The 16,255-nt window shown below is 40.7% G+C and overlaps 1 protein-coding gene across 2 annotated transcripts in view; it reads right to left on the bottom strand.

Annotated features, from left to right (window-relative positions):
• Positions 1-16,255, bottom strand: part of LOC138747636 (uncharacterized) — a 173,632-nt gene that overhangs the window by 38,428 nt on the left and 118,949 nt on the right. The window contains exons 39-46 of one of the 2 annotated variants that reach the window (XM_069907052.1): positions 15,007-15,169; positions 14,747-14,868; positions 13,102-13,242; positions 9,572-9,685; positions 6,535-6,663; positions 3,880-4,041; positions 1,709-1,873; positions 933-1,098 (exon numbers count right to left, since the gene is read on the bottom strand). In XM_069907052.1, the coding sequence (XP_069763153.1) occupies positions 933-1,098; positions 1,709-1,873; positions 3,880-4,041; positions 6,535-6,663; positions 9,572-9,685; positions 13,102-13,242; positions 14,747-14,868; positions 15,007-15,169 (1,162 nt within the window). The remainder of the gene's footprint in view (positions 1-932; positions 1,099-1,708; positions 1,874-3,879; positions 4,042-6,534; positions 6,664-9,571; positions 9,686-13,101; positions 13,243-14,746; positions 14,869-15,006; positions 15,170-16,255) is intronic. The other variant, XM_069907054.1, reaches the window with a different exon arrangement.

Here is a 16,255-nt window from a genome sequence, read left to right as displayed (position 1 = left end):
ACCATTATAAGGCCAAGCTGACTTCACTATGAATTGGCAGGGCAGCAGCACCTATTCCAACATGGCCTGCTGAACTAAACTAGCTGTTGTTCAGTCTCCTCTGCCGGCTGCCAGGTAAGTGTGCTGAGAGGGAGATGACAAACAGGAAAATCTACAGACGCTGTGTTTGAGGGCAAAGCACGAACATGCGGGACAAACTCATCAGATCACACAGTACTCATCCAAGAGTAAACCAGAGGTTCAGGCCAAGAGGGAGAGGTGATTGGACAACATAGACTTGTTAAAAAAAAATTAGACATTTGTTCCTACTCCCTTTCACTCTGCAAAATAAAACATTAAAAGCAACTTCGCTGGGGCTTTTAGGTAGAGAACATATTGCTCCAATTAGCTGTAGCCTGTAATGCGTATCGAAAGAACCAAAGACGTTGATCCAAACCAAGGCTTTTATTAACTAAAAGACTGGAGCATATTACAAGTAGGTTGACCAGTCCAGAATGACCTGGTCTGGCTAGGAGCAATCCTTTAAGACCTGAGTTGTATATTCTGATCAAAAATGCCTAACAGCTGAAATTGACAGACACCTTACGCACTCAGTAAATGGTCACTAAAGCTACTTAACCCATTCTGATTGAGAATGACCCGAAAATTGAAACCAAATGCAAACAATAATGTAATTTAACTTTTAAATTCCCAATCATCACCCCACTGCTATTAGCCTCGAAGTATCAGTACTGTTGGTCTGTCCAAAGGGCCAAATTTAGACTTGGAATGCGCTCCCATCCTTAGAACACAGTTTCCCCTTTCACACATTACTAGTTCCACATTTTGTGTTCTTCAGGTCGACGCGTGGCAACTTTTCTCTGACACATCATACACAAATAGAATGTTTGCATCGGCAAAGGTGAATATTTATGCTAGTCAGTCATCCTTACCACCAGTGTATCCAGTGTAGTACTGCTGACAACCTTTCTTGTGCATTGCAACTAGTTTAATTTTCTCTCTGTGATCAATCATTCCTTCCAATATTGCTTTACTGTTGAGGGCAGAGGTGGTGTAAGTGCCCAGTAAGCCAAGGTGACTGGTTTCAGAAGCCTTCCACTAGAAAGGAAATAAAGAACGTTATTTCATGTTCTTCAGCTATCAATTTTTGAATCAGATGGGCAGATAATGTCATTGTTAGTTATTATATGTTATAGTTCAGTAGACAATCATTCTTTAATTCAGTGTTGTTTTGGACTTTCTAAATAAGATACAACTGTTTAACATTTTCAAAAAGTAAATCAAATATTACAGGGATAAAATAGAATAATAAGCTGCTTCCAAGTTGCCAGAATACCCCAACGTAAAGACTCCTAAAATACCCAAATGCGGCTGTTGGGAGGCCACCTGAAAGCAGAGAACCCTGACCCGAGGACTACCTACCCAACCCTACTCGGGTAGGTGTATTCTCCGCTTCCGAGCGCTCCCCCTAGGCACCTGAAAGCGGGCAGGACTACGGCCACAGTCGACAGGAGCCGGCGCTTGCGAGGTATGCCGCGGACCTTTCAGGTGCCAGAACAGTGCCTTCTACGCTGTCACCTGAATGTCGCTTCACACGCACCCGCAGATGGCTCCGGAGCTGCATTCTCCAAGCTATTCCACCTGAAAGCGGCTATAGTAACACAAAAAAAAATCCATGCAGTACTTCTCCCTAGGAGGCTACAATTACCTCCATTTCGAGAGAGTAGTTCTTCGAGTTAGGCTGCCCTCCATTCCTCAGTGACATCCCCAGTGCCACGTCATGTTTCTCATCGCTGCTCAGACTGGCTCGGGTGAGGGTTGACAATACAACTTCTCCTCTATTTCGCTGATGTCTTCCCAATAACTTGATAGACTGCAAAGCAATGTTACAACTTTTCATCACTAGTCCTTCTGTATCTATTCATTCTCTTTGTCCACATTTCTTCATCCAACAAATTTCCCTTCTATCCCAACAATCCATCTGTTTGGAAGGGAGGGACTGGACTCAAACAGCCAATGCACAAGGCCAGATCTGACTCTGTAGAGGTAAACCAGGATTCAGCAGATGTTGGAGAAGGAGAGCAATACACAAAAGAGCTGGATAAACTCAGCATGCCATGCAGTTTCCATGGAAATCCGCAGTCAGTCAACTATTCAGGCCTTGGTCCTTCCTTCATGAGGGAAGTGCCTCAATCCCTCATTCCTGATGGAAATACTAACAGCCCAATGGCTTTTGTAATGGATAAATATTGGGAGGAGTTTTGTAAAATTAGAGTAGGTTACATACATACACACATTTTAAACAGATCTTATTTGAAATACTGAAGAATTCATATTCAGTAACATTGCAGGATCTATGGAGAATGCTTTGCACATTTCACATGTAGGTGCTAACTGAAATGACGTCATGAAATGAATAGACCATTGTCTTCGATTGGAGACAGGCTGCCTGGCTGAATAACTACAAGATGCTCACAGAAAGGTCACTCCTGGGTTTTGTTTATCTAAGACAACAAATGGGAGCAGAAGGATAACTCCTGTTGTTTGCTGAAGAAGGTAGGGGGGGGTGTTTGCTAGTGAGAGAGTCACATGGGCTTCTTGGCAATTGGCAGTTGGAAAGAGAGAGAGAGAGAGAGAGAGAGAAGACAAGTTCAACAAGCTCTCTCAGCCAGTGTGTGTGTGACACTGAAAGAGACTGAACAGTCACGGCTGAAACAAGCCAGGAAGAGCTGGTGGGAAACAGAAAGCTCCAGAGTGGCGGATGGCTGGAAGTGCTATCTGTGTGATGTTTCTCTTGGAATACGCAGAACTGAAAGGAATTCTGTGATAGCCTGAAAGAAAGAGGTTATCATCTGGAGAGCCCTGCGCAGAACTGAAAGGAACTCTGTGATAGCCTGAAAGAAAGAGGTTATCATCTGGAGAGCCCTGATGGGGAAAGTTTCATCAGTGAGACATTGAGGTGACTAATGGTGGTACCTCAGTTGTGGAAATTCTGGGACAACAAATCTCTCTCTGCAAACCCTACAAGAACCTTCCTGAGTGGTAAACATTTACCTTTTGAGCACCAAAGCCTAGTGAACTTCATACATGTTAAATTCTGTGCACAGTATAAGAATTGCCTGCAACCAGAGAACTTGGAAGAAGGAGAAGTGAGATTGAACAGTGAACCAAAGAACTTTTCTTACATTTACACACACACATCATGCATGTGCGCTTAGAGTTAGAAGGGGGTTAATTTGGGTTAGTTAAGTATAGAGATAAGTTAAAGTGTGATTCTGTTTTCATGTTTAAAGATAATTAAAAACAACTTTTGTTTAAGTAACTACTTGTCTTGGTGAATGTCTATTGCAGCTGGGTTTTGGGGACCTTTGGGCTCGTAACATTTTTCATAATGCTGTGATTCTAATGAGTTCCTCCAGAACTTTTATGTATTGCTCTGATCCTGGAGATATGGTAAGTGGATCCAAGCTCAGGGCTGCAGTCACTTTATGTCCAGCTATCAGCAATTGGTGGAAACTTGACTGAAATTCAATTCATTAATTCCACCTCACCTCGACCATTGTCATTGCATTGACTAAGATCTATATCTCAGCTCCCTCAGGAGACTGAAGAAGACCATCTGCAATGTCCATGACTGACTGGTCATGGTCTCCTTTAATCCAGAGTTCTCTGTTCTCAGTTTTCACAATTGATTTCCAAAAAAAATTTACATTTTAAAATTATGACAACCAAAAGGAGAATGTCTATATCTTAAGTTCATGTTTTAAATGAAATTAAGATGAAAATCTTAGCCTGTTAGTCCCTTTGAAAGGCCTGCAGGATGAATAAAGACCAAAAAAAATCTCCTAAAAGCTAAAAAGGAGACAAAACAAATCGTACATTTGACATGTTGCAGAAGGCCACTTTCAGGTAATGGTTCAGCTGGCTGCGGAAATCAGTTTGGATCCTACCAAGAACATCCTGCCTGCCACAGGATGAGAGGAAAATATTTGAGAAGGTGGCTGCAATCCAGATGTTGTCCAATCTCATTGGTCTGTTATTCTGCAGAAAAAAAACCAGATTTCATTAGTTTTTCTCCATCATGACCTGCCATTCATCCATTGAACATCCTCTTCAGCAACCTTACTTTTGGCCCACTTATTTTGAAGACTCACGGCAACTTCTACTGGTGGACTGTGGAGAGCATTGGTATGGTATGGAGGTGCCAACTCTCAGGACAAGGATAAACTTCAGAGGGTTGTTAACTCGGCCTGCGACATCACAGGCACCAGACTTCACTCCATCGAGGACATCTGCATGAGGTGGTGTCATAAAAATGCAGCCTCTATCCTCAAAGACCCCACCACCACTCAGGCCATGCCCTCTTCACTCTGTACCATCGGGAAAAAGGTACAGGAGCCTCAAGACGAGCACTCAGTGGCATAAGGACAGCTTCTTCCCCGCTACCATCAGATTCCTGAATAATCAATGAACCAAAGACATTGCCTCGATTTTCGCACACTATTTTGTTCTTTTTAAATTTATTGTTGTGGAAGTGATTTATATGAATGTTTGAACTGTGATGCTGTCGCAAAACAATGAATTTCATAATTTGTTCATGCCAATAAGTTCTGCTTCTGACACTAGAGCTAAGCTTAAGCAAAATAAAAAACAACTTGGTGGATGAACTCACCGGTTCATAGAATCATACAGCGCGGAATAAGCCCTTTGATCCAACCCTTGCTGACCAAGTTGACATGTTATTCCTATTTGCCACCATTTGGTCCATAACCTGCTATGCCCTTCCTAGCCACAAACATGTTCAGAAGCCTTTTGCATGTGCAGTTATACCCGTTTGCATAGTTTCCTCTGGCAACTCCTTCCAGATGTAGACCACCCTCTGTGTGTTGTCGCTGCCCATGTCCGTCTTACATCTCTCCTCTCTTATCTTAAACCAATGCCTTTTTGTCCTAGAATCACCTACTTTGGGGAATAAGAATGTGAGCATTCACTTTATCCATGTCTTTCATGATTTTATGAACTCTATCGGGGCCACAACACAGCCTTTTATGCTCTAGGGAATAAATAGCCAACCTATCCAGCTTCTCTCCTTCAAGCCCTCCAGTTCTGGCCACATGCTGGTCAATCTCCTCTGCAACCCTTCCAGCTTTTTGATGTTTTTCCAAGAGATGGATAACCTGAGCTACACATAGTCCAAATGTGGTGATATCGATCTGGTGTCATCAGTGCTTTGTACCAATGGATCACGTGCCAACATTTTTATTCGATGCCCTGCCTAATGAAAGTGACTGTCTTCATTATCTTGTCCACCTGAGTTGCTCCTTTCATGGAGCTATGCACCTGAACCACGAGGTCTCTCTGTTCCACATCACTCTCCAGTGTCTTCCCATTTACTGTCTAACTCCTACCCTGGTGGAGGAGTATCCATGGTTGCGGGGGGTGGGGGGGGGGAGGTGTGACTGAACTATTGCCAATGTTTTTGGCTAACCCTTTATCAAGACTGATTATGGAAAGGGAGAGAACCAGAACAAGGAGAGGGTGGGTATGGTGAGATCCCAAACCCGAAATATTGACAATTACTTTTCCTCTCCACAGATGCTGCTGCTTGACCCAGTGGGTTAACTCTCATCTATTGTTTTTATGTTCTGGATCCCAGCATCTGCATGCTTTACTTATGTCTTTGTGACCCATGCAAACTTTGAGATACACTAAGTGGTGAAGTGTCCATGGTAGTGAAGATAACAATAACTAATTACAATGTCCTCTAAGCATTTTTATGTATTATAATCAGTAGAGCTGAATGAATCACAGGATAGCAACTTGTGGTGATGAGATAAATTCGAAGTTCACCAAAATACCAACGTCAGAATGTGTAATGAATAAAGTAATCAGCATAATTTAATTAATTACAATCCTATCTTGAGAGTTAGAGTGTACTGCTCACACAATATCCTTGACCATTCACTTTATCTAAAAAGTGAATGGCACTTGTGTCCATTTGGAATTGCTTCCCAATACAACTTTTACCTTCTCAATTTGCCAAAACGAAGTACTTTCTTGTCACGTTAATGTTTGCATTTGAGTTGATTTTATCTAATAATTGAAACTCTGATATCGTAATGGCCCAGTACACAAGATGGTCGACAAATGCGGCATCCGCACGGACCCTGCTGGAGGCCAACGACTTTTGTCCTGCAGGGCGGGAAAAAAATGAGCAATGGGGGAACACCGACCAATCCGTGGCTAGTGCTGTGGTGACATCACTCCTGTTGTCAGCAGCGGGGAGAGAAATATAAGCAGATCTGCCAGTGCAATGAACCAGTCTTCGACTTCGACTTCTTGGGTGCGTGTCGTTCTTTTCACACTTCACAGTAGCGCGCACGCTACAATATGAGCTTTCAATTGCAATTTTAGCAGTTACAATTTTAATGAACATTTGGGTGAAGTCACACGATAGGAAACATAATCACCCAGGGAATGAAGTAAACTTTTTTTTTTAGCATAAATCAAGAGTTTTATGATTGTAATACATACCTGATACTCAAAGCTTTGATTAATTTTTTTGTCATCCCAATAAAGTTCCAAACTTTCAGTCAAAAGTCTCTGAGAATGCTTTGCAAATCCACAACCATGCAACGACTGTATTATTAACAAAGGCTGCAGCTAGATAAATGCAGTATTACGTCAGTCAAACAATTGTGCACGGAATTAGTGCATTTATTACATTAAGAGAAACAATTATTGTAAGTTGATCCCAGCCTCAATTTGTCATCATGTGGCATTTTTACAAAAACACTTCAGAATTATTTAAAAAAAAACAGCGGACATACCTCTGGTGCGTCTTGATGTGGTCGTTTTACACAGGGGCATTTTTACACAGCCTTCCTGTGTTGCGGAGTTTGTCAGAGGGGGATGTCGTATTCATTAGGCCTGTTCCTTACGGAGTGACTGCGGTCAATTTACACTGCAGCCGCTCTGTAAAAATACATAAGGGTACGAATGGAAAAATTACGGGTTGGAATTTGCATTCAAAATTCCATCCCGACATTTTTACCCTGCCACCGGAGCAGAAATTTGCTTGAAATTTTCTGCTGTTCAGTGGCTGTGTAAAAGTGCCTATTCTAAGGTATCATTCACTAGGTCAGGGACACAGCAGCACACTGGAAATCAGTTTGTCAGTCACTTGTTTGCTAACTGATAACCAGAAGGAAAGAAAGAAAGCAAATGGCAAATAATCACACAAATAACCTGACAAAGAGCCCAAAATATTGGTTACCCTTCACTTCCTGTGGATACTGCCTTATCTGCTGAGTTTCTCCAGCATGTTTTTGTACTGCTTAAATGATTTCAAGATGAGAGACTGTAGATGCTGGAGAACAGACAAACTTCAGCGACAATAACTTTGACTGGAATGCAGATATCAGGTGTTTCATTGAACATAGAACACTACAGCACAGTACAAGCCCTCTAGTGTCCTCTGAAGTATGCTATTCCTGCCCTGGGAAAAAGGTGCTGACTGTCCACCCTGTCTATGCCTCTCAGAATCTTGTAGACCTCTATTAAGTCTCCTCCCATCCTTCTTTGCTCCGAGCCTCATCTTCCAATCCATCAACTTTTGGTAAATCTCCTCTGCACCCTCTCCTTGGCTTTCACATCCTTCCTAGAATGAAGTGACCAGGACTGAGCCAAACACTCTAAGTGTGTCTCACCAGAGATTTGTAGATTTGCAACATGACCTCTTGAACTCAATCCCCCTATTAATGAAGCGCACATTCCTTAGGCCTTCAAAATAACCTATCAACCTATGTGGTGACCTTGAGAGATATATCTATTTGGACCCCAAAGTCCCCCTATCCATCCATACTCTTAAGTAACTGACCATTAACCCTGTACTCAGCTTCTGCTTTGACCTTCCAAAATGTATCACCTCACACTTTTCCGGATTGAACACGATCTGCCACCTTTGCATCCAATCGACATTCCTTTGTAGCCTATGACAACCCTCAGCTCCTTCGTATCATCTGCAGATTTGCTGACACATCCTTCTGCCTCTTCATCTAGGTCATTTATAAAAGTCATAAAGAGTAGAGGACCCAGAACATATCCCTGCGGCACTCCACTCGTCACTGATCTTCAGGCAGAATACTTTCCGTCTATTACTACTCTCTGCTTTCTACATGCAAGCCAATTTTATATCCACACAGACAAAGTTCCATGGATCCCATGCCTCATGACTTTCTGAACGAGTTTCTCATGACGGACCTTGTCAATTTCCTTACTAAAATCCATGTAGACCACTCTACCCTCATCAATTTTTTTGTTACCTCCTCAAAAAACTCAATGAGGCACAACCTTCCCTTCACAAAGCCATGCTGACTATCCTTGAGTAGACCATACTTTTCCAAATGCTCAGTGATCCTATCCTTAAGAATCCTTTCCAATAGCTTGAGATTCACCAGTCTATAATTCCCCGGATTTTCCCTTTTACCTTTTTTTAAAAATAAGTGGACCTTATTTGCCATTCTCCAGCCTTCCGGCAACTCCCCTGCGGCCAAAGAGGACTCAAAATCAAACCCACTGCCCCAGCTATCTCTTCCCGGACTTTCCACAGCAACCTGGGGTAGATCATATCTGGCCCCGGGCACATCGATGTTTTTAAAGAAGGTCCAACATTTCCTTTTCCTTAACCTCAACATCGTCCAGCACGCAGGCCTGTTCTATTCCGACCTCTCCCTGATCAAGGTCCTTTTCTCTTGTAAATACCAAAGCAAACTATTTATTTAGGACCACCCCAACCTCCTTCACCTCCAGACACGTTTCCTCCTTTATCCTTTAGCAGCCCCACCTTCATTCTCATCATCCTTCTGTTCTTCACATACACAGAGAATGCCTTGGGGTTTTCTTTAATCCTCAATTTAGAGAGAGCTAATTTAGCACCAATATTAGAAGTTCTTCAACATGGATAGGATTTTGAATTGGGAAGGTGGTGGATGACAAACTTGGAGTGCTTTAAGTGAAAATTAATTTTTATATATATATATATTAAAATGAGTGACAACATTTCTATATCTGTATCTATTTTGTGACTGTGACAAATAACCTCCATAATAAGACAATTATATTATCAGCCTTCCAATCAGAGGGAATTTTTGGAGGTGCTGGGGTTTATGAATGGTGGCAGGTGGCCATAACTGTAAATGGCTAAGGTGCTGATTTTTATTGATCAGAGGAGTTACTGGTCCAGAGTTGGACTTCAAGGCCTGACATTTTCTTGGGCAGGTCACCTTTAACCCATGATGCAGCAGGATGACCTGCACTGTGGCTTCCTGTTTTTGCATGAATGGCACAAAGGACCCAGAATCATTTGCATGTTAGAGTTCCACTGGGTTTTCGGGCAATAAATGTACATACAAATCATCACATTTCTAGGCCTACATATTCCTTAATATGGTTATATATTCAAGTTTAGTTCTTAGATGAAATGTAGAAATACTTTTACATTACGATGGAACATATTTTCCAAAGCTTATCCTGTTAAGGTTTGCACCAGGTAATTGTCGGTAAGAAATACCTGGCCTGAGGAAAAGTCGAAGCAAGTGTCCCACACTGTTAAGTTGCTTTCGACTTTGTATTCCAGTGTAAATCTCAGATCGATTGGATCACCTCCATTCCAGGCAACATAAGTCTAGAGATTAAACAAATGTCAGTTAATTGTTCCATGTACATGCGGTTAAAACGAGATTAAACACAACCGATGTTTCATGACCTTTTACAGTGATATATGGCAATTACTTCTCCAAATGTCATTGAATACCATTCTTAAACACAGTCCTGATTGTTTTAAATCTAATCCAGCTTCTTGATAGACTGTTCTATTATAATATTGAAACTGGAATGTCTTTCCCTTAATATTCAAGGATGCTTGAGGACAATGGTGATAAGAACATAAGAGGAATTGGTTAATTAATCTCTCAACCTTGCTCTACCATTCAATAGGATCATGGAGGATCCGATCTTGGCCTCAACCTCTTTCCTACTCTCTCCTTATACCTCCACACTACCCCCTGCCCTCCCCTTGTGGTTCAAATGTCCATCAGTCTCTGCCTTGAATATATTCCATGAATTTGCATTCACATCTCTCTGGGGGAGAGTATTCCAGAGTTTCAGTCCTTTCATTTAAAATGGGCAACCTTTTTGCTGATATAAAGACAGAAATGACTGGGAAATCTCAGCAGGTCAGACTGCATCTGTGTAAAGAGAAACAGTCAGCGTTTTGGGACCCTTCATCAGAACTGAGAAAGGGGGAAATAAATTGGGCCCGATGCAAACAAACTGGGAGAGGCTGCAACAAGAGGAATTCCTGTGTCAGGGTGAAACAATGAGGCAGCTAAAATAAGATTAAGCTTCTTTATCTGTGTAATAAGTTGCTAATGTTATAAAGTTTGTAGAAAGTTGCACATAGAAAAAAGGACAAGAGGAGAGCAGCAGGCAAAAATGACTGGTACTCAATAATCGGAGAGAGAGAGTTAACCCAAGAGAATTCCACATTGAGTCCTGAAGGTTGCAACGTGGCATGGAGAAAGATGGCATGTTGTTCTTAAAAGCTTGCGTCAGGTCTCACTGCAACAGTACAAGAGAAAGGTCAGTGTTGGAGTGAGATGGGAATTTGAAGTGGCTTCAGTTCTGGAAGGTTTGGTTCACTCCTGCAGCTTAGCACAGGTGGTCCTGAAAATAAAATCTCCAGCGCAGAGGAGACCAGGTTGTGAACCATGAATGTAATCCATGGGGTTGGAAGAAGTGCTTCACCTGGAAAGACTGGGTCTCTGCATGATGGGAAGGGAAGAGGTGAAAGGATCATTTCTGCATCTTATCGGAGACATGGGAAAATATTTTAAGACGAGGAGTAGTAAGGAAGGTCTGGAAGAGCAGACCAAGGAACCAGGAAGGGACCAATCACTTCAAAATGCTGAAGGTGTCTGCTAGTGGAATATTGCTGGAAATTATGGAAGTTGCCCTTTTATAAAGCCACATTGACTCCATTCCATCCACAATCATGATGTGGAATTAAGCCATTCGGACCATTAAGTCACCCTTCCATTCCATCAAGGTTGATTTGCTATCCTTTTCAACCCATTCTCCTGCCTTCGCTCCATTAGCCTTGATTCCCTTCTGAATCAAGAACCACTCTCTGCATAAAGAAATTAATCCTCACATCTGTTTGTATTCTGAGGCTGTGCTCGCTGGCCCAAGACTCCCCTGCCAAAGGAAACATCCTCTGCAATATCCACTCTCTCCTGGTCTTTCAGTATTTAATAGGTTTCAATGAGACCCACCTCATTTTGTAAACTCCAGCAACTACAGTCCCAGAATTATCAAACATTCCTCATATGATAGACCTTTCATTCCAGGGACCATTCTAGAGAACCTCCTCTGGAGCCTCCAATGCCAACACATCCTTCCTTAGATAAAGAGCCCAAACTACTCACTCTACTGTGCGCAGTCCGAATTATAATTCATAATTTTCCTGTTATTTTCCATAGGTCCTATTTTGTCCTTATTGGTGGGTTCCAGCATTTTCCCAGATATAGCTAACAAACTAATGAACTTGTTTCCTGCTTTCTGCTTCTCTTCTCTCTTGAATAGTGGTCTTTCTGGGGCCCCACACAATTCTAGGGAATTTTAATATACAGTAAAACTCTGATTCTCCAAAATCCTAATTCATCCAAAAAATTTTAAACATTTCGGATGAATGGAGATCTGAAACAAATCAGAAATCTTCATTCATCCAAATTTTTTTCGGAACTGAACTGACCGGGGATGACAGGCTGCCGGCGGCTGCAGGGATCTTAAACTCCCAGGAGGGAGCAGGAACCTTGGGCTCCCAGGCAGGAGGTGATTGGTGGCAGCCTACATTTTTTGGGGTGAGAATTAAACTTTATTTTAATGCTTTAAAAGCCTTTCCTTGTTGTTTGTTGTTGTTTAGACATTGTTGCAAGTGATTTGCTGTTGCTATTGGGCTGTTTTTTAAAAAAAATGACCAGTTCTGTGAAAAAAAAATGTTTATCCAACATTAGGGTCTGGTCATGACAATTTTGGATAATCGGAATTGTTACGGTATTAAAACCCAAGCACCCACTATTTCGCAAATTATTAGCCCCAGGCGTATGTTGGGGGGTGGGGGGGGGGGGGGAGGATACAGAGCAAAATGATTTTAAGGCTGGAGAGATCATTCTATCAATAAGCAATAGAATGACAAAGAGATTGGCAGATGGATAATTTGGTTAGAGATATAGCTTTATATTTAGTGAGCACTCTTGATATGTGCATGTCTGACTTCAAACAACTTTTTGGACTCTCCTTCAAGATATTTGCATTACAAAGCCAGCAGGGTTAAGGCTATCCAAAATGATTGAGGAAAGCTTATTGTTTGCCATTAACACCCCTGCAAGAGAGCACACAGCATTCAGATTTCACAGCAAGATGTAGAGTTAAACTGTACAAGATGGAAAAGGCACATAGAAAAATGAACTTGCATAAATCACTGGAATATCCATATGTGGGAAAACTCTCAACATAATTAACAGATAATGTATCATTACCGAGGCTGAAAATGTGTTAATAATCTCCAAGCGACTAACATGAACCATTTAGAAGCTGTTGTGAGGATTGCAGTATTAAGATTTGAATTTCTCTTAGGATAAAAAGCTCCAATCTCTCTATGCACAGAAAGCATCTTTCTTCAGGGGATTGTCTGTTTTTAGCCATCCCCGGTATTATTACTACAAGTTTTCAATAACATAAAATAGATAAACATCACCAGATTTTAAAGAGAAATCAAATGTGAAGTGCTTCCGAATGATGTGCCTTGGAGGTCACTGCCCACTTGAAGCATTTCAGTTAAAAATGTTGGCTGGCTTTGTTGGCGGAGGGACAGACAGCCAGCTGGTGACAGACTTTGCTCAAACCATCACTGATTCCAATGAACACGCAATAACATTTTTGTCTTTGCTTTGGAAGCCTGTTGAGTTGAGCAAGTGGTCCAAAAGACATTACAAAGCTGATATGGATCACACACTTCTCTCCCCAGTTCATTATTCCAACCTTCTGATTGTATTTCTGTTCTCTTCTTTCAGAAAGGCATTTTAGTTGGAACTTTTCTAAGGTGAACTTGAAGGGATGTTGAAGGTTGACTTTGCTTTCCAGACGATCATTATCCAAAGTCAGAGAAGCTTGAAGAACCACCTGTTCCAAGCAAAAACACTTTAATGTCAGAGATTATTCGAAGGAACTATTCTGGTTGCAAAGCACATCTTCAATTCCCTATTTATTACCCATTTTACATCTCTCACCAAATGACTCAAAGGCAATATAAATGACCTCTTGAATAGAACTAAACAGAGGGTCAGTCTGGTGTTAAATTAGTGATGAATTAATAAGTAAATTTAATTTGATTTTGATAATACTTTTCCAAAGCCGTGGTTAAATTTGAGAACTTGAGAGTGAAATTATTTTTTGACCATCACTCAAAGGGTGACATGATTGATGGTTTGGTTACCACAACACTGTTACAGTGGCAGCGATTGGGAATGGGGTTCTGTAAGGATTTGTACGTTCTCCCTGTGGCTGCATGGGTTTTCCCCAGGGGCTCCTGTTTCCTCCCACCATTCGAAATGTACCGGAGGTTGTAGGTTAATTGGCTGTAATTGGGCAGCATGGACTTGTGTGTTAAAAGGGCCTATTACCATGCAGTATGTCTAAATTTAAAATCAAAAAATTTTAAAGCGTGTTGACAGTCCATTACACATGTCTAATGCTGTTCTAATAATGTCAATGGAATTGAAAAACAGATACAGTGTTTTGCCACATGCAGGTTTGATGACCAAATCTTTCCTCCTCTTCAAGTACAGATTTTGAACACCAATATTTAGATGAGTAGGCATCAAATTCAGATTTAAAATTTTTAAACTGAGAACTTTGTTTCACAAGCAAATTCTCAAACTTTTTTGTCATAAGGTCAGTTCAGTGAACTGAAGGATTGCTGAAGTGGACAAAAATCACTTGGCATTTTTAATGTGAACAAAACTGCTGCCTTCAACTGTCATGCTTCAGGACCTCCTTCTGATTGACAGGAATTCACACAAAGCATTTCCCCATCAATGCACTATCCAAATTTGTTATTCTTTTTATTCCTTTAACGTTCCTCAAATATGAATAATTGCAATTTCTTCTGCCTTAGATATCTCGCTCTCTGGCCCTATTACTTGGCCAATGCCAGTGTAATCATTTATTTTTTAATTAAGACATACAGCCCATCTGGTTCATGAACCATGCTGCCAAATTACACCCAATTGACCTACAACCCCAGCACATTTTGAAGTGTGGAAAGAAACGAAAGCATCCAGAAGAAACCCATGCAGACTTGGGGTGAACATACAAACTCTTTACGGAGAATGGTGCCAGATTCGAACCCTGGTCATTAATGTTGTAACAACATTGCACTAACCGCTATGCTAACCATGCCGGTTATGGAGGTCTAAACAGTTTTAAAACTCCTTGATAATGCTCAACTTAAAACAAAACTGAATTGGTGAGGCCCAAGTGATGAAAGATCAATTCCAGTCATATTCCTCTGAGAGGATAAATACATTTTACCCTTGTGAACATCAGAAAATATATCTCACAGCCCATTCCTTTCCATCATATTTATAGTGGTCACAGTAAAGCATCAGTTGTGAATCAAACAAACCTGATCCTTCTTGTCCCAGTTGATTACAATGTCATCCTGGTGACTGAGAAGAGAATGAGCAAGGCTCATCCTGGCCTGTGACTGCTGAGGTAGTGGGATGGCAAATGGATGGATAAAGTCCACTGTAAAAGAATAAGGTCTTTGTAATCTTGGTGTGATTTCAAGACACAAAATATTCTGCTATGTTAAAAAAAAATGCATATCCAGTTTGAAAGTACAATTTGTTATTATTTTACTAATACTTTTAAATTAGGTTTTACCATAAATTTCATGGCGTCCAAATATTTTGGGAAAAGGTCCACTGTAGTTTCCTAAAAATGTCAGCTCTTGGTCTTCACAAATAGAAGTGTGACTGAGCTGGTAGATGCGCCCATCCTTTTGATAATCTGTGTTGACTACCAGTTTCTTAGGAATTGTTTTCAACTGTAGTCAAGAAACAAAGTAAAAAAATATACTTCAGGTCTAGAAATTAGAAATAAAAACAGCAATTGCTGGAAATACTCAACAGGTCAGTCAGCATCTGTGGAGAAATAAACAGAATTAACTATTCTAAGGAACACAAAATGCTTCTGGAGGTCAAACCGTGTCTTTTATGGAGCAAAGAAAAAGATAAATAACTGATGTTTTGGGCTTGTGGCCTTCATCAAAGTGATGTACCTTTTCCTTTGCTCCATAATGGACACGGTTTGACCTGGTGAGGTTCTCCAGCATTTTGTGATTTACTATTCTGAGGAGTGTTTGTCCACCTGAAATGCTGTCCCATTTGCGTTACAAGATTTGAGAAAGAAAATGAAAATTTTATACAATATTATCATAAGGAACTCCAGAGCACAATCTCCTTACAATTACAATTCCCCTTCCTTCTCATCTCCTTCTCTACTAATTTTATCAATGTTTACATCATTTGCATTTGAATAAAACAGTTATCTATTATCAAAATCAAAAGAAAGAGAAAAAAACAAACAAAAAAAGAGGGAAAAAAACCTTGTAAATCAAACTCCCGCCCACTAAGCAAGGTTAAAAAAAGATACATGGGAATCAAGTGACACCAAACAGGAACCACTCATCACAGCACCACAGCATCTAAACACCCTAATCTTTAGGTAATGATAATAGTCTATAAATAGGTCCCTCGTCTTTTGGAAGCTAATATTTGAATCTTCAATAGCATATCTAATTTAATCTAGACTTAGATAAGACATGATATCACTTAACCATTGTGTGTGTATGTAGGTGGAGTATTATCTTTCCATTTAATCAGAATTGCATGTCTGGCTGGCTATCAGTGAAGTAAAAGATAAAATTTGATTTGAAGTTGGAGACAGTAAAACATCAGCATCTTGAAATGATCCAAATAAAACAATTAAAGGGCATGGTTGTAAATTTGAACTTCAGAATCACCGATAAAAGTTTGAAAGATGACTTTCCAATTTTTTCTAGACTAGGACAAGTCCAGAACATGTGAATCAATGAAGCATCAAACATTTTGCATGTTTCACCTAGAAGGTT

Source organism: Narcine bancroftii, chromosome 12 (genome assembly GCF_036971445.1).
Source record: "Narcine bancroftii isolate sNarBan1 chromosome 12, sNarBan1.hap1, whole genome shotgun sequence".
Classification (NCBI taxonomy): domain Eukaryota; kingdom Metazoa; phylum Chordata; class Chondrichthyes; order Torpediniformes; family Narcinidae; genus Narcine; species Narcine bancroftii.
The sequence above is the reverse complement of the archived record's forward strand: the minus strand, read 5'-3'. Positions and strand labels throughout refer to the sequence as shown.